The sequence below is a fragment of the Triturus cristatus genome, chromosome 12 (genome assembly GCF_964204655.1).
Source record: "Triturus cristatus chromosome 12, aTriCri1.1, whole genome shotgun sequence".
Classification (NCBI taxonomy): Eukaryota; Metazoa; Chordata; class Amphibia; order Caudata; family Salamandridae; genus Triturus; species Triturus cristatus.
This window is the reverse complement of record NC_140595.1, coordinates 610,748,754-610,774,899: the sequence shown is the minus strand read 5'-3', so window position 1 is coordinate 610,774,899 and position 26,146 is coordinate 610,748,754. Positions and strand designations below refer to the sequence as shown.

At 46.0% G+C, this 26,146-nt stretch overlaps 1 protein-coding gene across 1 annotated transcript in view; it reads left to right on the top strand.

Annotated features, from left to right (window-relative positions):
• Positions 1-26,146, top strand: part of TCF25 (TCF25 ribosome quality control complex subunit) — a 722,186-nt gene that overhangs the window by 69,335 nt on the left and 626,705 nt on the right. Inside the window, exon 4 of the mRNA XM_085639175.1 lies at positions 14,911-15,041. Coding sequence (XP_085495301.1) covers positions 14,911-15,041 — 131 coding nt within the window. The remainder of the gene's footprint in view (positions 1-14,910; positions 15,042-26,146) is intronic.

Here is a 26,146-nt window from a genome sequence, read left to right as displayed (position 1 = left end):
CAACAACAACCCCAACATCCCGAATCCCCCCCCCTCCCTGCACCCCTGCGTCAGCTTACTAAGCCCCCCCAACTTGCAGTGTGCCTGTCGCCCTATCAAAAACAAATCTACAGAAAGTACCCCAAGGGAGGAAAGAGCTCCTATCTTCCCCCCGCCGCCCTACCATTACTGCAGTAGGGTACGAGTCACTGTCCGGGGCTGAGTCAAAACAGACCGACACCGGGGGTATCACTTCTGTCCATCCCGGTCGCCTTCCGCTCCATCCACACGGTCCCAGCCGGGCTGTCGCCGAGGGAGCGCATCCAACCAGTCCCCCGCCATGTCCGGTGATTCGAAGAAGAAAGATCGATCCTCATACACCACACGTAGCCTGGCGGGGAAAAGCATGGCATACTTCAGGTCCATCTCCCTAAGCCGCCGCTTCACCCCCAGGAAACTCTGCCTCTGTTTCTGCACCATCTGGGTGAAGTCAGGATAAAAGCTCACAGAGGCATTCTGAAAAGGCACCGGGCCTGTCACCCTCGATGCTTGCAGGATAGCGTCTCGATCCCGAAAATTAAAGATCCGGGCGACAATCGGCCGCGGGGGGGCTCCCACCTTAGGCCGTCCGCCAGGCACTCGGTGAGCCCGCTCCACCGCAAAAAACTTGCCAAGGCCCTTAGGCGCAAGATGATTCACCACCAAGTCCTCGACGAGTAAATCCACGGAGAGCTCCTCCGAAGTTTCCGGGACCCCAATAAGGCGCACATTGTTGCGCCGGGCCCGACCTTCAAAGTCTTCGAGCCGGCGGGCGGAGAGGTCATTCGCGGTTCGTAGCTTACGAACCTCAGCCTGGAGTTCCGAGACATCGTCCGCGAGACCAGTAGTCTTGAGGTCCAGGGACTTGACCCGCTCATTGGTTTTGCCCAGGTCCGCGCGAATCAAGTTGACATCAACCAAGATCATGTCCACCTTGTGCGCCAGGGTCTCGAATTGTCGCCCAATCGAAGATTGCATCCCATCTATCGCCCCCTTGGTATCCTGCAATGATAACTCCGAGGCTGGGGATGAATCGGCCTTCTGTGCTTCCAGCGACTGTCCCAATCCACCAGGCGACCCCTTCTGCTGGGCATAGCGATCCATATTGCTGGATTGGGTATAGCCTCCCCGCCTGGTAGTCTTAGACTTCGACTTGTCTGCCTCCGATTTGGTCGACATCTCGAACAGCAGGGCGGTCAGTCGCAAAAAGACGTCCCTCACTCAGCCAGAGGAAACCGGGTCAACTAGGACGTCAGCAGCCAGCCAGGGCCGAGCGGAGATCTTCCAGACAGCAGGGGACCGGCATGAAGCACTCCCGACCCAGAGCAAGCAAAGGGCGAGAAAGCGAAAGTGAAAGTGCAGCGGCACCCGTCCGCCAGTTCACACCTCCCGAGGCCGCTGTTGTTCAATTAGTGGCCGGGCATCCTGCCAACGCAAGCCCCTGGCATCCTTCGGAGGTAGGCCGCAATCTTCCGCCATGCACAACTTCGGTTCCCGGTGGGCGATCTTAGCCCGGACAACGTCAATCGCCCCAGCTGTGACTCATCTGCAGGATTCCGTGCATGAAAATCAGGATTTAGGACAGGATAATTGCAGGAGGGCGCAAGGGTCGCGGGAGCTCAAGGCTCACGCGGCCATCTTGGTCAGGCGCTAGGCTCCTCCCCCATTCATGGACATATTAACCTCTGTGGCCTACCTAGATCAACGCTGGCTCCTTTAACTCTGCTGCAAGGCTCATCCCAAGATCTAAAAGATAAAAGCACATCACTCCTGATCTACAGACTCTAAACTAGCTCCCATTTGAAGTAAGGATTGAGTTAAAAAATTGCATGCATGACCCATAAAGCCCTACATCTTAACAACCCATTGTACCAAGCACAAAAACTAGAGTTTTCTGTGACTGTAGATCTTCTAGAAGCTCAAGCACTTTATTGCTAAAACCACAGAAATTCTGTAAAAAGAAAACGTACAATCGAGCTTTCTCTGGTATTGCCACGAGAATCTGGAACTCCCTGCCCCTGAAATCAGACTGAACCCCTCACCTGTATCATTTAAAAAAGGAAGTCAAAGTGCTACTAAGTTATTGCTGTAAGGCACTTGCACCTTAGTAGCGTTACACATGTGTCTACATTTGCTATACCCATGTGTAGTTCTGGACTCCTATTATCATGTATATTTTGTGGCAACTTGGTCCCGTTGGTGGCCTCCTGCCTCTTTTTGGGACCCACCACATCTTGTTTAGCTTTTAAGTTTGTTGTTTGTTTTACTGTTTCCTCCTTCCTGATAACTTGTAAAGCACTCTGATACCCTCATGGGTCATGTTTGCTCTATATAAAACTTTATAAATCAAATCAATAAATAAATGACGGTGCACCGGTACAGGTTAAAATCATTTTCAACAAATAAACATCCACTGACATTGCTGCTTTTTTATTATTAACACTTCAAAAAGAAACATGTGACAAATACTGCCGTTTTTGACACCATGGCTGGGTGCTGGGTACCTCAGTGTGACATAAACTGGAGACCCCCTTTCTGTATATACCTTTTGGTGGATAATCACTAGTTTGCCTGTGTGAAGTGTTAAGAAATCTACAGAACTGACCTCACCAGTGCCTTTATGAATGCACTTCTGGTGGATGCCTCATGGACCAACAGCTAAAGGCTGACATTGTTGTCTCAGTCCCTTGAATAGACATTGATACAAAACATTTCGGTGTCGAGCCTGAAACCTTGTAATTGGATAAATATGGAAAATCTGCTGGGATATTATATATACTTCAGAAAGTTTGTTACTGAATGTAAATCAGTAACTTATTTGTTTAACTTTATACGATTATATTAGTGCTTTTGTTTATTTTTAAACTGCGCTTCAATTAAGATCTCCAATTGTTATGCTTGTAGGTTGGAATCAGTAAGCAGCAGTTGTGCTTGGTATTTCCAGTACTCTGTAAATCTGGACTAAATGAGTGTATTTGGATTTGGATTTAGATTTAGTTAATTGGTATCTAGAGCATAGCTGTTTAAGCTACATTTTTCCATTGTTTTCTGTCTTGAAATGGATTCATAGAAAATTAAGAAAAGGTAGCTTTTTGTTCCTTTCTCAAGATGAGGTATGGATCTAGCATATACTGTGTGGCATTTGACACGGTTTATAACACTGAAAGTGTCTAGTCTTTGGCATGCGTGGTCCCTTTCGATTGGAACAATCACTTATTACTTGCTTATACTGTTCTCTGGAGCTCTTTTATACAAATATTGCATGTTTTATCCAGGTAACTACTCCTTGATGTGGTTTAATTTGGCTTTTAAACCTTTTTTTTTTTATGGTCTCTTAATATTTTTACAAACTTTTTATACAATCTGTTCGACAGGGGATGTTTGATCCCGTCTTATCCCACAGAGGTCCTGTACTCTGTCAGGCATAGCATCCCAGACACCTTGGAGAAAAGGGAAGCTATTTATCCATGCACCTCCTGTCCGTTTCGAGTCTTCTCCTCCTTCTACACTGACTCATGTCACCACTATTCCAATGTCCCCTTCTTGCCTGGAGAAATGAGAAATGATCCATCACACACCTTCGCTTAGTCCAGAGTCTTCTTGCCTACTGACAGTAGACTGTTGTTTATGTAGTGGCTCCTAACACAACCCGACGAGAGTGCACTGAGGCCTGCTAACCAGACATCAGTATCCTGACAATTAAACATATGTGTTTGATTGGCTTATACCCAACTGGCATAAGCTAACTTACCTATACGTCATTGGTATATGGTACCCAGGGCCTGTAAGTTAAAGTGTTTCCCCTAGGACTACAGCATTTGTTGTGCCACCCTGAGTGTGACAAGGTAAAATGTGTCTCTTCCTGTCACTGCAGACTGGTAGAGCAGTTTAAAACTGCTAACTCTACTTTGTCATTTAAAAAAAGGGCAAAGTCCAAACCTCCCTTTTAAATATGTAAAAGTCACCCCTACTGCCGGACTACCGAGTCATAAGGAAGGGTGCAGCATATTAAAGAGTAGAACATGTACTTTACATGTTCTAAAAGTAAAAACTCTCAATTGTTGTTTCTACCATAAGAGAAGCTAGTAGTTCTACTGGTGAGTACAGGTTTACACGCTGACAGCTCAGCTGTGCTAACATCTGAATGGGACTACTAACGTTGGTACTTCAGGGTAATCCCGACTTGATGCCCAGATAGAATTAATTGTATCTTTTTGCTTCATGCAACTTTATGGTTTAAATCTGTTTATTGCAATTTCAATAATCGTATATAAAACATGCTCGCAGCCTCTATTATCATATCATTTAACCTTGCAAATCTATGACCCGAAAAGGACAAACTAGGTCTGACTGTGCTGTGAGGGTCCATGCCAATGAGGAGTGATCGCATTTATACCATGAAGAACAAAGGGGATCTCAAAACAACAGAAGGATCCCAGAAAACAACCCATTCCCCTGCCCACCCCCCACCTGTGTTCCAAGTACACCACTTAAGCTTTGTACACTCTGTCTCACCCCCAGTTCTATGTCGTGTGTTGCGCATCAGAGAGGCGCAGTAAGCGGAGGTATCGGGGGCAGGTGATTTCCTGAAATTCAGAAGCCAAGATGGATAGAAAGATTTGCCAGAGTTCTACATATTTAGATCCCTCCCCTGCCATAGTCAGTGTTAACTTATTCATACCAAGCACATGCCACAGACGGTATAACCAGCCTGTGAAGGTTGGGATATGGGCGGTACACCAGTGTGTAAGTATGTTTTGCATTGCTGTGCCCAACGCAATCTCGATCTGGCGGCCTCTGCGGGAGCGCAATGGGTAAATCAAAGGATTTGGAAGGCCTAGAAGGACATATGAGGGAAGTCGTGGGATTTCTGTATCAAAATGTTTATCTATTTCGTCCAATACCTGTTTCCAATAGGGCTGAAGGTGGACGCACTCCCACAGTAGATGAACTAATGTTCCCACTTGCGCACAACCCCGCCAACATGTTGCTGCTGTAGTGTGGTCCATAGCATGGATGCGTTCCGGGGTATAATACCAGTATGTAGCTATCTTTGTAAGGGTTTCAGTGAGTCCCATGTGATAAGCGGAGTGACGTGCTCTATAATATATGCCTTCCCACTCTTTATGATTGAGAGTCCTACCTAGTTCCCTCGCCCAACGCGCCCGACCGGAGCTGTAGGTATGAGCAAATCTGGCCTGAAGCATCTTGTATAAGTCAGGAATAAGCTTTTTGTCTGTTTTGCGTGTAATAAGCCAGTGTTCGTAGGGAAGAAGGAGTCTTATCAGCCATGGGTCGGACCTGATCACTGAGCGCCCAATGGGGCACCTGCAGATATCAAAGTCGCTCCTCTTCGGGCATTCCATAATCTTGTTTAAATTGGGGAAAAAGGGAGAACTCCCTCCGCGCTATACATATGATAATGGAATCGGCACCCAGAGGGTCGCCACCTCTCAAAAGCTGCCGCGTCCATACCTGGGTTGAAATCAGGGTTGTCCACCAATGGAGTGAGCGGAGACGGGAAAGTGGTGAATTCATGCTTGATGCATGTCTGGTCCCATATTTCCATTGGGACTTGCGTAATATATGAAGCGTATAAGTTAGGGGGGTCTGTGCTGTTTGCGGAGGAATGGTATTTCCTGCAAGGATCTAGCAGCAACCGCTTGATCTTGGAATAACCAGTGTTTTTCTGATTCCCACCGACTCCACTCCACCAGCAAACGTAACTGTGCGGCCTGGAAATATAGTTGCAGATCAGGGAGTCTGAGACCACCCCCCCCCCACCTGGGGGGAGTGCCGCCAGCCTCCATTTTAGAAGGGGTTTCCGGCCATTCCAGATGAACTGAGCTAGCTCCGATTGCATTTGCTTAATCCAACCCGAGGGTGGCCTGAGGGTAATGGTACGAAACAGATACAAAATCTGTTGGAGAATGGTCATCTTAACTGCGGCTACTTTACCTAGTAGCAAGAGAGGGTAGTGCTTCCAGCGACCCAGTTCCCGCCGGATTTTCTGTCGTAGCAGGGTGTCATTAATAATAACTGTTCTGAAGGGAGGCGGCTAATCGAATCCCCAGATACGGGATCGTGTCTTTGCCCATTGAATGGGAAATAAGCTTTGCAAGTATTCCCGAGTAGGGCGTTCTAGAGACAAATCCAGGGTAACAGACTTGTCCATGTTCACTTTGAACCCAGCAGTGCACGCAAAAATATCTAAATCTTCTAAACATGCTGGCAGCGCAACTCATGGGTTAGATAATGAAATCAGAACATCATCCGTGTAGAGACTAATCGTGTGGACGTATTCCCCAAATTTAATCCCTGTGACCGACGTGTTAAGTCTCATCTTTTGGGCCAGAGGCTCCATATATAGGGCGAATAGTAGGGGCGACAAAGGGCACCCCTGCCTTGTGCCTCTTTCAATAATGAACCTGGGAGATGTGTGCCCATTAACCCGGACTGTTGCCATCGGAAGCTTGTAGCAGTTCAAGACATATGTGCGGAACTTCACGCCCAGCCCCACTCTTTCTAGCACTCGCTCCAGATAGGGCCAATGGACCCTATCGAATGCTTTTTCCGCGTCAATAGCTAGCATCATGTATTCCCCCTGTGTGCGTGTGGCTTTTTCGATAAGATGCAAGGCTCGCTTCGTGTTATCAGAAGTCTGGCGTTCTGGGATAAAACCCGCCTGATCTGGGTCGACCAGCCCGGGCATGAGAGGTGCGAGGCGTGAGGCTAAAATCCCCGTATATAGTTTAAGATCGACATTAAGAAGGGAGATGGGGCGATATGCCCCGCAGTTTGTCTTGTCCTTCCCCGGTTTGGGGATCACTGCTATAGAGGCTTGCAGAAAGTCTCCCGGAATCGCACCAGGCTACGAAAAAGAATTAAGAAGTTTAGTAAGAAGAGGGGCGATTTGGGTACAGAACGTTTTATAAAAGATAGCGGAGAAGCCGTCCGGCCCAGGAGTCTTCGCTAGCTTGAGACGCGAAATGGCGGCGATAACCTCTTCTGGTCGAATATCTCTCTCAAGGTGATCAGCTTGCTCTTTAGATAGAGCCGACAATGGAATGGAGTCAAGGAAGGCCGCTCCAATTGAGCTCTCTAGAGGGGAGCCAACGTAAAGCTGAGCGTAAAAACCACAGAACACCTCGGCTATATCACTATCCTCCGTAACTCGTCGTCTGTCACTCCGGAGGATCTCTTGCAACCTCTGTGTCTGTCTAGTTTTACGCAGTTTATAAGCAAGAAGACGCACGCACCTGTCCCCCCCGTATAAAAAGCGTGTTGCAGTCGCAAGGCCGCAAATTCCGCCCTATCCTGGGTGAACGCCGCGAGCTGATGGTGCACTGCCTTGAGTTGCTTCCATATCCGGGCGGCTCTCGTTCTCTGCTGCATCTGTTCCAGTTCTCTGGTTCGCCGAGTGAGCTCCTCCCGTTTGCACCTGCGATCAACATTGTCTGCGGCTGAGATGGCGATCAACTGCCCCCTAATGACCGCCTTCAGTGCTCCCCACTGCGTTGCGAGAGTGGTATCAGTGTTACTGTTATGTGAGAGGTAGTCCGTGATGACATGCTGTATTCGTGTAACTACCTCTTTGCGGTGCAATAGCGGTTCCCTGAGGCGCCCTGTTCTAAGAGGGCGATGGACCGGTGGAAGGGAGAGAGTGACTGTCACTGGGGCATGATCCGAGAGAGATGCGACCCCTATGTCTACCTCCGTCGCCAGCGCGTGTACCGATGTGGATGCCAGCAAATAATCCAACCGGGCATATGTTTTATGCGCATTTGAATAGTACGTGTATTCGTGGCTGTGGGGGTGGAAGCTTCGCCATAGATCACTAAACCCTAATTCGTGTAAACGGGTCAGACCCTCAGTGTCTGGTGTGTGCGCTGACATGATCTGTCTCAAGTATTGTCCAGGACCAGGTTTAAGCCCCCCCCCCCCTCCTCCCCCCCGCAAAATGTCGCGAACGGGAGTGGCAGAGGTTTCCGCAAGGGCCTAGTGTACGAATCGTTCTTGACTTTCATTTGGAGCATACACCGAGCCAATGGTGAGTGTTAAATCGCCTACGGCGAATCTGTATGTCAATAATCTACCTTTTATCTCTGCTTCTTTTTGCAAAACCTCTCCCCGGAACCTCTGGACCACCGGGATGGCAACCCCAGCTGTTTTGGTGGCGCTTGAAGAAAAGAACTGCGTGGGGAACGTCCGGGATCGGAAGCGATAACTATCTTGCGATGAAAGGTGTGTTTCCTGTAGTAAGCAGATATCTGCTTGTGTCTGATCTAGAAATAGAAGAACCACCTTACGCTTCACTGGGTTATTAAGAGCCCTTACATTTAGGGTGAGTATTTTAAGCTGGGAAGCAGGCATTCACCCCGAGATTAGTATAAGAAGCAATGGATTTGCGCTGTATCTAAGTGTGGCTGTGAGACTTGGACCTTTGTTAGCTTCGCAAGATGGGCGGACAAGGAACACTGTAACCCACCCCAAACAATCCCTCCCCCCTCCCCCCCCCCCCCCCCCAAAGAAGTAAAAAATTTAAAAAAAGAAAGAACAGAGACACATTGTCCATCATCCGTAGGTGATTGGAGAAATAGTAGTTTGGGGTGAGCCGTCAAAAACCAGTAAGCCCCCCTCCCACCAACAGCCTGGGCAATCGGAATAGTCCATTCCATGGCCCTGAAATATCATAAGTTCAGCCAGATTGAGATGCGGCTAGCTCCGTCGCCGCTGCTTCAAGTGCGGCCTGCTGACCCTTCATGATTTCTGCTGTAGGGGGTTTTCTGGCATGATGCCTTTGGCCCTGTTGACGCCACCTAGGTTTGGAATCACCTGGTTCCGCTGTGTCTTCTGCCTCCGGGGGAGGGTCCACCCCCAGCAAGCGGCAGGCCTCGGCCAGGGATCGTAGCTGATACAACTTATTGTCCATGCGAAACACCAGCCGGAATGGGTGGCCCCAACTGTAAGAGACATTGCGCTGTCGTAGGTGAGCAGTGATAGGCCGAAAGAGCCGCCACTTTTGTAGGGTGAGGGCGGATAAGCATTGATAGAGAACTGGAGTCTGATCATAAAACGACAGAGGGTGCAGCTGGCGGCTTTTCTGGAGAATATCTTCTTTGGTGCGATAATCCTGTACGCACACTAAGATGTCTGAAGGTGGAGCTGAAGGGGCCCGCGGGGGACCCACTCTATGCGCCCTGTCCAAACGTAGTTCTGTGTCGAGGGGCCTCCCTAGGATGTGATTGAAGAGTTCCCTTGTATATTTAAAAAGGTCCGAGTCATCATCTAGTTTCACTCCTCGAATCCGGATGTTATGACGTCGGGAGCGGTTCTCCAGGTCCTCTAGATGTGTCTGGAGGTCCACTTGCTGGTCATGGATCCGGAGGACCTCTTGTTGTAGTGTGGCTAGTTCCGTGTCCCTACCGTCGCTTTTATCTTCCAGTTTGGCGACTCGTTCTCCTATACCATCCACGTCCCTGCGGACCTCCTTTATTTCTTCGGCGAATTCCCTCTTGAGCGTATGGATGTCCTCCCGTAGCGAGTCAAATAGCGATTCTAAGAAGGCTTTGGTGATCGGCTCCGACCCATCCTCACGCTCGGGTGGAGCCCGACCAGTGATGGACACCATGTCAGTAGAGTGCCTCTCTGTCAGGGCCTTCGCAAATAAGTCCTTTAGTGTCTTGTCTCTACGTCCCCGGGAGTCGGACATTGTGCGCCCCACCGGTTCCCAGGGGGCCTATAGGTTGGTCGTGTAGACTCAAAGTCCCAAAACTGCCGTCCCAAGGAACAGCTAGATCCAGCGGGCCTTCCCTCTTTCAGAACTTGGTATTCATGTGCAGCAGAGCACAGTGGTAGGAGTGGCTGTGCTAATGCCCTCCCAAGAGACTTTCTTTATTTAGCCTTCTTAACTGGTCCGGTCCTCATCTATTCCCGCTGGCGACTTTCCCCTCACAGAGACCGCACACTCCCCATCTACATCCACCTCGTGATTGCGCTCGTAGGGTCGCATTCGGGTGAAGGTGTCCACGTGCCTGCAGGTGATAATGCAGAACCCCGAGTGCGTAGAAACTCCACTTGCCAGAGACAGCTTCCCCCTGTGGCGACTCTGGGGAACTCCCAACACCCCCGCAAGCTTCACCCCTCTCCGCCAGCTGCTGCCTCTCGCTCAATCCGGGTTCCTGGCGCCAGCCGTGGTGACTCTCCACACAAGATGGCGGCAGCTCCGTAGGTGAGAGGCCACCTCCACCCCCACTCTAGGGCTGAGAGTCACTCCAGCGCAAAAGCCGTTCTCCACTGCCCCTTCACTAGTTTTCCGGGCTGGTGGAGCGAGGGGGGGGCCACCTGATTAAAAGTGCTTACTTAACCTCGATGTCTGTATTGGCCCCAGTGGACCCCCGGCCGGTCAGCTGAAAACTCTCTGCACCAACACGCTCAGCCGGCTTTTTCCTCCAAAGTCCCTCAGCGGTGACCTCTGACTGAAACTCTCCACCCCCAGAACTCAAGTGCTAGATTGCAGTCACTGTGCACAGGGTCCCGTTGCCGGATTGCGCTGCACTCTGCCTCAGCACAGGCCGCTGTCTTTCGTCACCCGGTTGGATATTAGGGCGCCCTGCTTAGGTCCGACCAGAACACGCCTCAGCCCACCGCCTGTATTCTAAGGGTCGCAGCCGCTGAGGCACCCGGAAAGCCTGCCGCTAGGGTTCGTGCTCAGGGCCAGTTAGGTGGGAACCCCCGATGGTCAGAGTCAATCCGGTGCAATGCGGGCCACAAACCCACCTCGCTCCGTACCACAGCCTCTGTCACCCTCACGCCGGCCTCCGTAGCCGACACGTCGGCTCGCCCTGTTGTCCAGCAGTCCGGGGCATCCGCCGCGCTCTCCTCAGCGGAAAGGTCCCAGAGCACCACTAGGCCCTCGATCGGGTCAGCAGACAACAAGAGGCTGCCATCTCGCTCCCAAAATGGCAAACCTCTACTGTCGTCTCTTCGTTGTGCGTAGATCCGCCACAGCCGGGCTCTTAGCTCACTCCGTCGCCTGTGCCCACCTCTCTGCTAGGCGGAGGCCCCCGGCACCGGATACCTCCTCCGGAAACCTCCGGATCCGTCACAGCGGCACTCGGAGTCCCTCCGTCCTGTCAGTAGGTTTCGGGCGGTCCGCCCGATTCACTGATGTGCTGCTGCCGCGGTGGTTCCTTTCGCATCAGCAAAGGTGCGCCCCGTGAGACCTCCGCTATCGCGTGCCACAACGCCGCGATTTTCACCAACTTGCAAGCCCGGATGCTAGGTCCGAATTCCGCTGTAACGGCTGAAAAGCCCGTGCTAGTGCAGGCCGTCAGCGGGAGCTCCGGAGCAACACGTCCGCTCACGTCGCCATCTTGGCCACGCCCCCGCTTCATGCAACTTTAGAAAGTTGCCACTCTATTTGCCAAGTTTCCCAGTGTCCATTTGCAGACGCTGGCCACGGGACACCCTTCTGCCCACCTCTACCAAACCTTGAAGGCCCTCATGTCATCCTTCCTTGCCCTGTTTCCCACGTTGATCCTTCTGTCCCTACACAGTCCTCTCAGCTCATCTTTTTTGAGGGTGGACATACTGGCCAAGTCTTGCTTGACTTTCCAAACTTTTAGAAACATTTTTTAAACTTTTTAAAACTTGTTGAAAACTTTGTCAGCTACTCTTGAACCGGTTCCTCTGAAGAATTAATACTTGACCACTGGCTGGGAAACACAGGAGCTACTTTTTAGGTGCCACCTTTGTGGATTTCTGGGTGATTTCAATCCTTTCAACTGGATGGTACTGCTAAACACAAGGTCTGTATCCCACCACTAGGCACCAATATGAGGAAGTGGGGTGTATTATACGGTGAGGTTGTGAGACCTCATCGTGTAATACACATCCAACCCTTCTTAGAACCAGTCATGCTTTGTTTGGCAAACCGTAGCTCAACTCTGGGCAGCTCTGGCTTTGCGCTGTCAGGCTTCAACAAAGGAACAGGGGTAAATAATTAATAAAACACCAAAACAGTTGAAGAAGACAGAAACACGACTCAATAAATCCAAGATCAATTTATAAAAATAAACTGTATTTTTAGGACTTTATGGCTACCAAAATAAGAAAGATCCACCAGAGGGTTCCAGAGGTATAGATTTTTAATCAAATAATAAATCAAGACTTCACTCAAACACAAATAAGCATTGGCAAATTCAACTATTTTGACATTTTAAAGCTTCTTCAACAAAAAGTTACAAAAATGCTGAATGTGGTTACTTAAGATTACTTTGGATGACTAACTCTGGTGAGGAGCCAATCAGGAGGGCCACCAAGGTCCAATTTAACAGTCACCTCTGCAAGAAAACCAGTCTCCAGTCCAGTTCCTGCATCAATATATAGATTGACCTGGTCTGACAAAGATAGTTTCAAGGTTGAGGTTGCTAAGCTGCTAGTGTTGGGTTTGGTAGAGCCCTGTAGTAGTGCTTGAGACAGCCCAGTGGAACTGTTGCCCAGACCAAACCCAAAAAGAGGAAAACCTGAGATGAGGTTCTGCGTGGACTACATATTTTGCAGCCCTGGGTATGGGGTGGGCATCAGTCCTCCTGACTGGCTCCCCTCCGAAGTTAGTCATCCAAAGTAATCTTAGTGAACCGCATTGACCCTTGATGTAACATTTGGTTGAAAACGGTTTTTAAGTGTCAAATTTGTTGAATTTGCCAATGCTTGTTTGTGGTTGAATGAAAAGTCTTGATTTATTGTTTCTTTAAAATCTATATCTAAGCAACCCTCTGGTAAATTATTTTTATTTTGGTATCCATAAAGTCTTAAAAATACAGTTTATTATTATAAATTGGTGTTGGATTTCATGGCAGTTGTTTTTCTTTCTTCTTCCTTTGTTTGGGTTCTGTTTAAACGCTTTACATGAGTTCCTTTGTTTAAGCCTGAATGCTCGAAGCCACAGCTATCCATGGATGAGCTAACTTTGACAAATGAAGCCTGACTGCTTCTGAGAAAGGTTGGAAGTATATTACACAGTGAGGACTCACAACCATGCCAAATAATGCACAAATTTCCTGTAGAAATATAGGCCCTGCCCTATTACCAGAGGGCTATCTGTTGTGAAGGGCGGACGACATGGCTCCCTGGCCCAGTCTAGTGTTTGAATTCTTACATTATTGGGCTCTTTTGGTCTCTGGTGAGCTTAAAATGCAGCTGATAGGTCTCAGTTCAGCTGCTACCTTCTGACCGAATCCATATCCCACATGTCTTCCTCTGCACCCTCACCGCAGGAGCCAGCAGCATCAGCAACCACTGACTCCCCTCAATGATGCTACCTAGCGTCAGAGGGGATGTTTGACAGGTTCACATGCATAATACTACTTGAGCTCATGAAGAGTCCCTGATTTGGCACTGCATTTTCTCATTTTATTCTCCTTTTCCAACTATTCTTTGGACGTAATATTGCAGTATTTTAATAAATGTCACATTTTAAAGTTTGGTATAGCATGACCTTAGCGCTAGATGAACCTTGATGAACTTTTTCAGCCTTTGTTCATTATTCGTGCACCACAGTAGTCTGGAAGGTAACTATGAACCTTAGACACTTCAGTTAGTTGTACATTTTCCATAAAGGGGTACAGATTCGCAAATGCTGTAATATGTGCCCTACATGGTGGTGTAGTTCACCCATTTCTCCTATAAATGACCAGTGTCTTTCAATCTCAATGTAATAAGCACAGATCGAGGTGAATATGTGAGCTGTCCCAGCGTCATTGAGAGCCACACCCAGGTGTGTCTGAGGCACACACTTCTGCTTGGCGGTCGCATACAGGGAGCAAATGGACAGAGCTTTTTAGAATATGTGAGGATTGTACCAAATATAATTTTTCGATAAAACTCACTGTTGTAAGCTATTGTCAGCAATACATTTTTACAAACTCCTGAAGTACATGTAGCATCAAGATAGCGACACTATCCCAAGTTATTGCACTGCTCCAGAATTAATAAATTCCTCACTTCTAGTTAAGTGCTCCCAAGTCAAGCCAAGTGACCCCAGTGCAACGAGTTTCTGCTGAAAATAAAAAACTCAAAACTGGCCCCAGTTCTGCCAGTAAATATTGAGGTACGGCTCTGTTGCCGTTCTTCACCACTTGGTCAAGCCAATACATTGAATATAATTATAGGAGTTTACGAAGTATAAATGCAGGTCACCTCCCCCAATATCCCAGCCTTAGATGTGGAAAACAGATACCAAAGAAGAACCATAATGAAGTTAACTATCCCTTCTTAATAGTTTTGCCATCCATACACAAAATATTATGCCCACACATGTCCGCTTAAATTCAAAACAAACTACGCCATATATTAGTTTTTGTAAAAAAAAAAAAATCTACATTGAAATTCAGGGCCATTCAACACATTGTAACTTGCCCCGACTTTGCAAGGTTTCCTATCAATAATACTCTGCAAACAGCACCCAAAATAATACCTATAAACCTACTGCATCATCACACTTCTAGTAAGAAATATACCCATCATCAACAGCAAATGCAGAGCTATCACCAGCAAACAGAAAATCTCATACAGCTAAAGTTATCAACCATCTTTCTGGAATAAGGTTCTTCCTTGCAAATGTTAGTAGAACTTTTGTAAATTAGGAGTACTGTTTATTTCAGAGCTTAGTCACTTAAAGTACTTCAGATGAGCTTCACGTCTTTCTTCCCAGTTACCCAAATGTATTTTTCCAAGATGTTTATGAATTGAACACTTTCAAATGACAAAATGTAGATGTCTTTGATTTGGGTAGTCACAGCACCTGTTGCTTGCAGGACTGTGAAATGGAAAGATCTGCACTATATTGTTATGTGTTTACAAAAAAATAAATGTTGTTATGCATTTTAGGAACTTGGTTGTCTGGATCTGGAAAACATAGACAACATCATAGAGGAGATTGAAAATGGATATGGGCTCTCGCAGCACAGCCAGGGTGGTACAGGCACAGATAGTCGCCCTCTACTTTATGTTGAGCACAGGTAAGCCAGATCTGCAGGCAATTTTCTGTGCATAGCTGTGATCTAGAAGAACCTGTTTTTTACATGTATCCTACTAACTGCAGACTGAATGTCTATTAAGCTTGAAAAGACAAAGTTGCTCGCCTTCACTGTCTTCAATTCTAGCAGACAGCCTTATACTGTATTTTTTCCCCTTAGTATTAAAAACCTTTTCCTCTGGAACCAGAATCTCAGTGAGATGCTGTCTTTTTAAACGCTCTGTTATTTTGAAATCTTTTGTGTTCACGACATTCCACAGAGGTGCATTGGGCTGGTAACAGTTGCAGTGTCTGGGTCTGATTTTATCTTAAAATTAAGATCTTGTTCTTCTGAATTCAAAGATTCTCAAATGGAGTGTCAACACAGCAGAAAACCTCCCAGGATCAGAAGACTTTTTTGCTTAAGATGTCATTGTAAAAATGTGGATACCAAGAATAGTCCAATTCCAAAAAGTAATCTGAGAAGTTAGACCTTTGCTCTGTGGTGATAATGAGACAAAACCCTCTCATTCATTTTTTGTGTCAATACTTAGTGTTCATTCCAGATATTCTACGTGTGATTCCTCTTGATGGAAACACTCACTGATTAACCATTTCTGGAAGCCAAATTTCAACATCTCTTGGGCAGATGCCAGGAACCATAACCAGAAAATATATCATTGTTAGGTAGAAGTCAGTTCCTTTCATTTCATTCATGGATGTAGTGGCAAAAGCAAATTGCATGTGCTTAAGTGCATGTGGTGATCGCTAATCCAGCTACACTGTTTATGGATCTGAGGACCACAGATGGCATATCTACTCTTGATCCTCTCTAATGTTCAGTGTGAAGAAAATAGATACTAGTTTGGTTCATAAGGTGAACTACAGTACATTGCTAATTAATGTATATGACCGGCCCTGTGTGAGATAAAACTGAGGTTGATTCAGAAGAATGAAGAAGTCTTGGGCCTCTTATAGCATGGCAGAATACTAACATGGTCCTTCACTTCCTTGCTACTGGAGTTTCTTTATTTTGGGCTATTTGTGGAAAGCACTACTTATTGGTGACCCACAGAAAGGTTAATTGCCGCTGTTGAGAAATCAACCTTTCGTCTCCCATTCATCAACAACGGACATACATGTGCAGAAATTCAGCCAAATCCAATGGAGCAGCATCCTTGCAGGCTGAACAAATTGTTGTCTTTGACAGAAAAATAAATTGTTCCAGCTGTACAGCAACATTTATGGTGATCTTTGTCCTCTACTCTACTAGGTGTGGCAGAAACTGACAATGTTGTTAAAATTGACTGCAAATATTGTATTACTATTTGTTTGACAGTCTTTAATACATCTGAATTGGAAATCTGATATCAGTAATGGCTAGATATCTTTTAAATGAGTTACTAGTATAGATTTTTGTTAAGAAGACAATAACGCCAAGTAAGTGCTGAAAAATGTATTCCGTCTTCCACCACCAACAGGTTCCATTCAGCTGAAGGCAGCTGTGCAATGTTGGTTAAACAAACAGTCAAAATGTTCCAAGGGCAGGGGTGAAGGGGAGGGATAAACCAAGTTAGTTACAACACACCTCCCAAGGCAGGAGGAAAAGATGAAGAAAAGAAGAGCGAGAGGAACAGGGAAAACAGGCGAAAAATCGAACAAGGAAAGAAGAACATTAGTGAAAAGTGCTAGAACAGGGAGCAATATCTGGACCACACATGGTCAAGAGAAATTTAACCAACCACAAAGTCTTTGTGCCAAACTGGACAACCACTGTTCCTGGATGACCGTCGAGGAGACATGTAACGTTTTGCCATAAGACCTGCTTCCTCCTGAGCAATTTGGGAAGACTTGCATTTTACCACCTTGTCCATCCCCCGTTTGTCCATTTTCCAACTGGACTACGTTTCTTCCTAATCTTGTTATCTTGAGAGGTTCAGAAAAACGGGAATAGCTCTCTCTTCTTGCTTTAGGAAGGTCGGCGTACCCTTTCACCTGGATTAAGAAAATGTGTTTTGACATTTTGAGTGTGGTCATATCTTGTTTTGTATTTGTTTTGCTGTGGTCTAATTCTTCTGGCAATTTCTGATCTGTCTACGATGCATGGGCTGTTTTACGTAACCATCCAGCAGTGAGGTTGGTTTTTGGCTTCCTACCCTTTAAAGAGATAAACAGAGACACCCCTTTGACACTATTTGGTGCAGTTCTGTACGCCCAGATCGTTTCTTGCAAGACTGATTTAGCTGATACATTAGTGATTTCTGCTCTTTGAAGGCATTCCTTAATAACTCTATTCATGCGTTCTACTAACCCATCAGCCCTGGGGCAATACAATGTGGTTTTCTGATGAGAAATGCGTAAGTATGAAAGGAAATTCTTCATGAGATCAGATGTAAATTGGACCCCATTGTCTGTTACTATGGTATCTGGTATGCCTTCTTCATAAAAATAATCCTTTAGAAATTGAATGAGGGACTTGGTGTCAATTTGGTTTACACATTTCGTAATCGAGTGTGGTAGTCTATGAGAACCAAAATGAATCGTTCATTCAGATGTTTGAGGTTCAATGGGCCAATAATGTCTAAAGCAAGTTTCGACCATGGTTGTGTAGGGACTTGAACAGGGGACAAAGGAGGTTTCCTAACTGAATTCGTTTTGGCACACTCATTACAGTTTTTGACAAATTCTTCAACCATGGCATCCATCCCTGGCCACCAGTATTCCTCACTTACCTTGCCTTTAGTTAGGCTACGACCCAAGTGTTCCATGTGTGCTAAATTTACAATTTTGCTTCTGACTCCCATGGGAGGTACAATCTTTTCTCCCCGATAAATAGCATCATCAATAATGCTCAATTTAAGTCTTCCCAAAATTTCCTGAGAGCTTCAGGTAAGGCTCTCTTGTAGTCAGGCCATCCATTCCGAATGTATTCCTTGAAAAGGAGCTACTGTTTTGTCAAGCACATTGCAGTCCTCCCAAATCCTCTCGTCCAAGACTGCGACTTCTAGAATCACGTCCCCATCTTCTTCCTCTTGCGTGTCTGCACATGCTTTAAGAGGACCACGAGAGGAAATCAGCTACAACATTGTGTTTGCCAGGTACATATTCTACTTTGTAATTGTAGCTTTCTAGTACCAAAATCCATTTGGATATTCTCGGTGTGGTCCTGATAGAACCATTGGTTGTGAACACATAGGTGAGGGGTTTGTGGTCGGTTTTAACAGTGAAAGGTATACCCCACAAAAAAAATGTCTGATGGCCCAGAAACACGCCAGAGCCTCTTTTTCTACTACGGAGTAGTGTTGTTCAGCACTTTTCAGTGTCCTTAAGGCAAAATCAACAACTTGCTCTTTGTCCCCCTACCCTCTGGGTGAGGCTGGCTCCCAACCCTTTATTGCTGGCTTCCGTGTACAAATAGGTAGTTTTGGTAGGATCAAATCTGCCTAAGAAAGGTGCATTGGTGATGCATGACTTGATTGCCATGAATGCAGTTTGGCAGTCTTCGGCCCATACAAAGATCTTTTTTTGCTCCGAGTAAATTGCTAAGGGTTCTACTCGGCTGGCATAGTTTTGAATAATTTGTGAGTAGTATTCTGATAGGCCTACAAATACTTCAGTTTCTTCTACATTGGTAGGAGCAAGAGCATTTAGAATGGCATTGGCTAAATTCATTTTGGGCTTGATGCCATCTTGGGTAAAATACTATGACCTATATATTTCAAAGAATTTACTTCAGGTTGACATTTCTCTTTCTTCAGAGTTAGGCCAGCTTTACTCAACTTGTGCAGGACTTGTCTCAACATGTCATCATGCTCTTTTATGTCTTTCCCATGTATGAGGATATCATCTTGGAAGCACAAGGTGCCTGGGACGTCTTTGAGAACATGTTGCATGATTCTTTGGAATGCGGCTGCAGCTGAGGCCAATCCAAAGGACATGCGAAGATACTGGAACGCCCCTAGGGGAGTGATAAAAGAGGTGAGGTGGCGACACTCGGGATGCAGTTCCACCTGGTGGTATGCCAAGGATAGATCAAGGACACTAAAGAAACTGTCGCCCTTTATAAGGGTTATGATCTCATGTATCCTTGGTAGTGGATGTCTATCTACCCAGATATTCTTGTTTAGGTCTCCGAGGTCAATGCAAAGCCTGATATCCTTGCTAGCTGATTTGGACGTGATGACAATGGGAGCGAACCATTGAGAGCTCTCTATGGGTTCGATGACGCCCAACTCCAATAAACTGTGACTCTTTTTTAAGAGGAATCTGTATTAAATGGGGAATAGGCCTAACTTTATCAGCAATGTCTTTAGCCTTATCTTTGAGTTTTATGTGGTGTTGAAAATCCTTTAGGAGACCTAATTTGTTAGTGAAAACTTCGGGAAATTCTTCGCAGATGTCTTGCCCACATACAGAGGGATCTACCAACAGTACTTGGTCTGGACTATTGGGGTCAAGCTTCATGCCCAATTCCTTTTAATGCTTCCAACCCAAGAGGTTGGATCCCTTTTCTGTGATATACACTTTACCCACCGTGCTCCTACCCTTATATCCACACAACATGGTGGTCATGCGTCCTAGGGGAATGGGATCGCCATTGTATCCTCCTGCTCTAATGTCAGCGGCTTGAAGTGTACTTAGTCCGTTGCGGAACATTACATCAAAAGCTTTACCCTCCAGTAGGGTGTACGGTGAACATGAGTCTGCGTATACTTTGACCTGTTTGTTGTCTAAAGTGATACAACACTCTGGAAATTTGATACTATCCTCTTTGTTTTCTAACTGGAAAACGAGTTTGGTCTCCACAGGGGTTAGTTTGTTCAATCAAGGATACTGTTTTTTTACGAACATCACGGCACACTCTGGCCAAATGTCCTTTCCGTCCGCATTTGTGACGCGTTACATTCTTGGCAGGACAGGAAGGGTTGTTTGCCAAATGTGCTGCGTTACCACACCTGTAGCATTTGTCTTTAAAACTTGCACCCCCTTTGGTTCTTTTGTTTATGATCCTGATCTTGCTTGAGACTCTCCCTACTCTCTAGTTTAGAGATGGCATTGACTTCATTGCATGAGTCTGCGCTGGCTCATCTCTTTTATGCATTCTGCAGTATGCTCAATTCCCAATGCAATTTCAATGGCTTGTTTGAGATCAGGGTTCCCTGCCAACAGTTTATCTTGTGTTTTGTGGTTGTTAGTACATCTAACTAATTGGTCCCTGATGAGGGAGTTAGTTAAACCCTCAAATTCACAATTGTTGGACAAACCCTTTAGCACAGCAATGTAGGATCTAACTTTCTAATTTTTGCCTTGCACTCTAGAGAAAACTGTGTGCCTTTCTAACACAACTTTTATGGCTAGACCAAAATATTTTTCCAACTTGTTTACTGTTGCTAGATAAACATTGAAATCTCCATCACCTTAATCAACCTGTTGTACGACATCTTTTAAATTATCAAAGGTTTTACGGCCTTCAATTCCCAAATTGTGTAGAAGAATGTGTTTCCTGAATTTGGAATATTTGTCCGCTCCGATAGCTATTAGATACAACTTAAACAGCTCCTTCCATTCCTTCCAGGGAATGTTTGGTTCTCCAACTTTATTTAAGAAAGTAGGTGGTAAGGACATATTTAGAGCAGCCATGGTGCACAAGGGTAGTCACTGGATGGGTATATCGTAGAACAAATGAAAAAGGAGCTATAGGCTAAAGAATGAGGTGACTGACAAGCTTGCTGTGCCTGTCAGCGAAAAATGAGGAGCTATTTTGGCCAATCTGGATGCCGTGTGCAGCTTGATGGACACAGTATGAGATGGCGACAATAGTGACAAAGAAAAAATGCCCCCACAGCCGAATTTTGTGAAGGTAAGGGGTGATGTACCCATCAGCGAGAGCAATAGTGATTAGTGAGCTACTGTGTCCGTCAGTGAAAAGGGTAAGATGACTGATGAGCAACTGACGCGGAGAATATTTAATAGCTGTGCCTGTCAGCGAAGAAATGAGGAGATTGACGAGCACTGTGCCCGTCAGTGTAAAGGGTAAAATGATTGAGGAGCAACTGGAGCATCCAAAATAGAAATGAGCTCTGCTCATCAGCGAGGAAAAACCAGAGACTGGCAAGCTTGCTGTGGCCGTCAGCGAGGTAAAATGACTGAGGAGCAGCTGAAACAAAGAAAATTTTAATAGCTGTGCTAGTCAGCGAAGAAATGAGGAGAGTGAGGAGCAGCTGTGCTCGTCAGCGGAGAAAGTGGAGGAAAGGTGGAGCCTGAGGCCGTTTCTATAGTGTTCCCGCCCTTGTGAAGTGAGGGAACGACATCGTAGATCGAGCCAAGCATGTTTGAGGCACAACTTGGGTGTAGATCAGCTCGATGAAGGCGGAGCTTCACTTCGTCACTGCGGTGCACCCGCCCCACACCGTGAGGCAGAGCGACGCTGTGTCACAGCGCGTAGGTAGCGATAGCAGTGAGGAGGTATGAATGCACTACAACTCCCAGAATGCCTGCCACTGTCTGAACGGGTGTCCTACCTCTCTTTCCCTTATCCTCCCTATGTAACCTCCTTCTTCCCTGAACTCGGGGCTCGTCACCTGATGACCTCCGTGAAGTCCCGACAAACCCGTGATCTGTGCATAGTCTCCTGCTTGGAACAACGCGACCTCCATTCCTGTTCGGTACTTGTGCCTCCTGTCTGTACGTGCCTCTGAAAACCGGAGGGTCCCGTGATCCAAGTACGAGTCCAGGACAGCGCTACGCTGTACTCACACGTCTCCACCTTCCCGCTGGCTTCCTTTCCTTTTGTGGACCTTCGGTGCGGCTTAAGAGGATAGAGTCCCTTTCCCGCAACATCTCCCAGTACGCCAGTGCCAGTACCCCTGGGGCACTTTCCAAGTGGCCGCCATTATTGAGCAACGCGGAGCGAGACTGCACAGCGCCGTAGCGCTTACTAGCCGATAACCGAGTGAGCTGTTGAAGGCTCGTTCTAACCCGCGCAGGAGCGCTTTCTTTTTCAGTTCATGACCTCGTTCTAACCCACGCAGGAGCGCTTTCCTTTTCAGTTCATCACCATTGCCAGAGTGAGCTGCTGAAGGCTCACAATTCTACGCGCAGGACGCGCTTTATCTAAGTTGATGACATTTCCAGGTTGAGCTGGGGAGAGCTCACATACATACGCGCAGGAGCGCTTTTGTACTTGCTTTAGTAAAACTTTGTCTCCTCATCAAATACCGTTACGTGGCGGTTGGCAACACACGTGCGCCTCGGAGCGCTACACCCCTAAGCAGCGGAGAGCCACTGCCTGGCTCGGATTTCCATCCTTGACACAACGGGGGAGCACTCCTCGCTAGGAGAAGCTACCTTTCAGGAACGCTGGCCGTCTTCTGGGGTAGTGTTCTATCTTCTATCTTCTCTCCTTCATTCCAGTACGCTTGGGGTAGAATCTACAAGGTACGTACATTACTTACAGGGCTGTGTGAATCCGAAGGGGGGGGATTGAGTCACACTCAGTGTTGTTATATGTCTTCTCTGCAGGGAAAACAGGCGATAGCGAGTGACTGTTGCATCTCCCTGAAGACTTCCCGAGAGAGCTGAACCCCCTACGTTCTGGTTTCATTTGTCCCTTATTTCCCTTTCCCCCTTCCTTGTGGCTTCCCCAGGCGAGGTGAATAACGTTTCTCTCTGGGGGGAACACACAGATAGGGAAAGAGGTTCCTCTCGCCCATCATCGCTTCTGCTGCAGCCGGCTTAAGGCTAGTGTTTAACCTCACCGTGACACGCTGGAAGGGTGATGCTGCGGTGAGTGCCGGCGGCTGGGCTAGAGAAAGGTGACACTCTTCAAGTTTACGTTGTGAGGGAAAATGCTTGTCGGACGGAAAAGCTCGCAGCGTTTCACAGGGCGGAAGTCTCATCACGTCAGTGAAGGTATCGGACCGTGCAGCCCCAGGAACAATAGGCTCAGGAAGAACACTGCAGAGACATGGAAGTAACCTGGATAGGCAGAGATGCACGGATAGTGGCCCTCTGGGGGTGGGGAGGCGATAACGAGGGCAAGGCTGTGCTCTCCAACTTGCAGAATGGAGAATTTATTACGTCTTCCACCACCAACAGGTTCCAGTCAGCTGAAGGCAGCTGTGGAATGTTGGTTAAACAAACAGTAAGAATGTTACAATTGCAGGGCGAGGGCAGGGGTGAAGGGAGAGGGATAAACCAAGCGAGTTACAACAATTTTCTTTTAAAATACAAATTTAAAGGGGATATTATTCAGTATGAGGTGAACGCCGTCTGATAGATTCACTGAGGCATTGACTTTGTAACTGCATGTGAGTGTAAGAGTGAATTTAAAACTTTGACTAATGGTGTTTTCAGTACTATACTGTATACCTGCAAAAGGACACAGAGAAACCATCTGGTCCCAGGGTCTTCCTATTTTCAAGACTGTCAATAGCATTGCCCACTTCTTCAGGGGTGATGGGTTCTCTATTTATAGTTATATTTGGGGATCTGTATGGGGGAATTTTGAAACCGTTCAGGCACCCATCTTGTAATACAGTGTTGTGTGCTTCGGCTTGATATAACATAAAATAATCATTATAAAAACTTTTATTCAATTTTACAATAAAATCATAAAGTACATAAAAGAATCCATCAAGATAAAAAGACAAATCATATTCTCGACATACAATACCACTGGGAGTATCCCCTACCGTACTGCTTTATACACCTCCACAAGGAACATTGATTCATTACAATATATTAACTGTGAATTTAAAAGTTGTAAGAACAAAAGAGCTGGCCTAACCTGATCAAAAGCATAGTTTAAAAAAAGAGGTTTTAAAAATGTATGTCCGAGCTGTGCAAACATAGGACAGATCATCACGATGTGCAAAGTATCACATTTAGAAGTCCGAGTTACAGGGACATTATGGAGGATCAGTATAGTTGTACCATGTTCCATCCGGATACAACAGCTGATGAAACAGACCAAACCTAAAAAAGTTACAAGAAGATGCTGGTGAATAGGCGTCTCATAAAGTTAATATGGCTCTATCCCTAGAAACAGTCTTGACCATAATACATTTTCAAAATAGTGGTTTGGCCAGTGATGAAAATTCTCTCTCAGTAGCCATTCTATCATTAAACGTTTCCTTTATCCAGGCCACATCTTGTTTGATAATCTTGATGGATTAAAAAATAACTCTGTTCTTCCTAAATTTATAAAAATAAAATTGTCTCTAATGTACACCTACCAAGGTGTATTACGTACGTTGTCGAATTTCATGCAGTCTAGTAAGATTAGTCTGTTCAGGCTTAAAACTTCTTTTAACCAAACACTACACCAGAGCAGGAGGGAACGTAGCCTAATATAATCAATGATGTAACTGATACCCAATTCCTCATGTAATATTTCAGAGGAAATATATTGCCCCAATCCCAAGAGTCCTCTGAGATGTTTATTTTCTGCTATCCTCAGTTGGTCAATGATCGCATAACCCCATATTCCACTTCCAAAATTAGAAATTGGGTACATTTATAAATTGCCTGGGTAACCTGTTGGATAGTGTCAGGCCGGATTTGGAGTTTGATATATCTATATATATATAACTACGAGTACTCTGTCGTTTCTTTTTGTTCCTCTCACAAATGGGCACGGACCACCAAATTAGTGCAAGTTGTGTGTTTATCCGTGTGCAGCTATATATATCTAGCATAATTTTCAGAGGCTTTTGCCCCAAATGAGAAGAAAATTCATTACTCCTTGTACAAGCTCTTGAAAGGGAACTCGTATTCTTTTTAATTAATGGTTGCCAACTAAGTTTAAAGTCTGACCCTACCTATAATTTTAACTTCATTATCTATTAAACTAATAGGTCTATACAAGGAGGGGTCACTCCTGTTTCCCTTTTTATAAATTGGAATAATAACAGAGTGTCGCCAGGACTCTGGGAGTGTTTGACCAATAGCAGCATTAAAATACAATGTTAGTAGGGGAGCCCATAGATCCACACAAGCTTTAAACAGATCACCCAAGAACCCATTTTCCCCAGGAGCCTTGCCTCTTGGTAGAGATTCTATAGCGTCTCTAACCTATTCCCAGTGCAATGATAGTTTAGCTACCTGGTCTCTTTGAGGAGAGCCCTCCACAAAACCCGTTCCCTGATATAGTACTGAGAAGTGATCTTCCCATTTCTTCTTTTTTTCTGTGTATTCATCATTTGTTCAGTCAGAGTACACATATTCATCAATAGAGCTATCGCACAGTTGTGGACACTCTTATACTCCGCCCACCCACCCATCTTGAGTCACTGATATCTGGGTTCACCCCAAAACCAATCATTCTGGATTTCTGTGTAACACATTGCAGATAACTACAAAAAGGTCCGTTCACATTACATCTTAGTATGTCAGATCTTCCCATTTCCGAGATGGTACCAGCCTCGCTAGGTTTGTCCCCTTCTCGTCCTTAAAGAGGGATGATTAACCACTTTCCAGAAGAGTGTACTGTCCTTCCTAGTACTTGCTTGAAAGTAAATCCTCCCACATCTCTGCCTGGTGTTCCTTCTTCCTATGAATGATCGCTGCATTGTATATGGCCCTACAGTGTTTAATTTTGCTCTGAACCCGTTGCAGTAATTTGAACTGTGCTAAAAGTGCCATACGCACCCTGGTACAGGTCTTATCAAACCAACGGTCGGGCAATGAGGAACCAGGCTTAATTTGTATTGACCGAGCAGAGTTAATATAATTGCCTTTCTTATATGCTGACATCAGGAGCCTCTACATCCACGCAAACCTGGATTTCAGAGGAGCAAGATAAAACCAGAATCTTTAAAAACTGCTCCGGGACAATTTTCTCCCATTTCAATTTACTTCCCTGGTCGATAGTCTTCACTTGGTTTTCCAAATTATAATTGGATGGAATTTTCTCAGTGATCCACCGAAAACCGACAGGAGGTTATGATCACTATACATATTCTAATCCACAGAAGAGGTAGAATTAGAGGCAAGATATAAACCCACAGACCCATACATATAATCAATACAAGAGCCATCTCCTCAACCCTTAAAGGTAGGAGTAACCTCCCTTTACACAAACTTTCCCACCTCAAAAGATTAACCAAG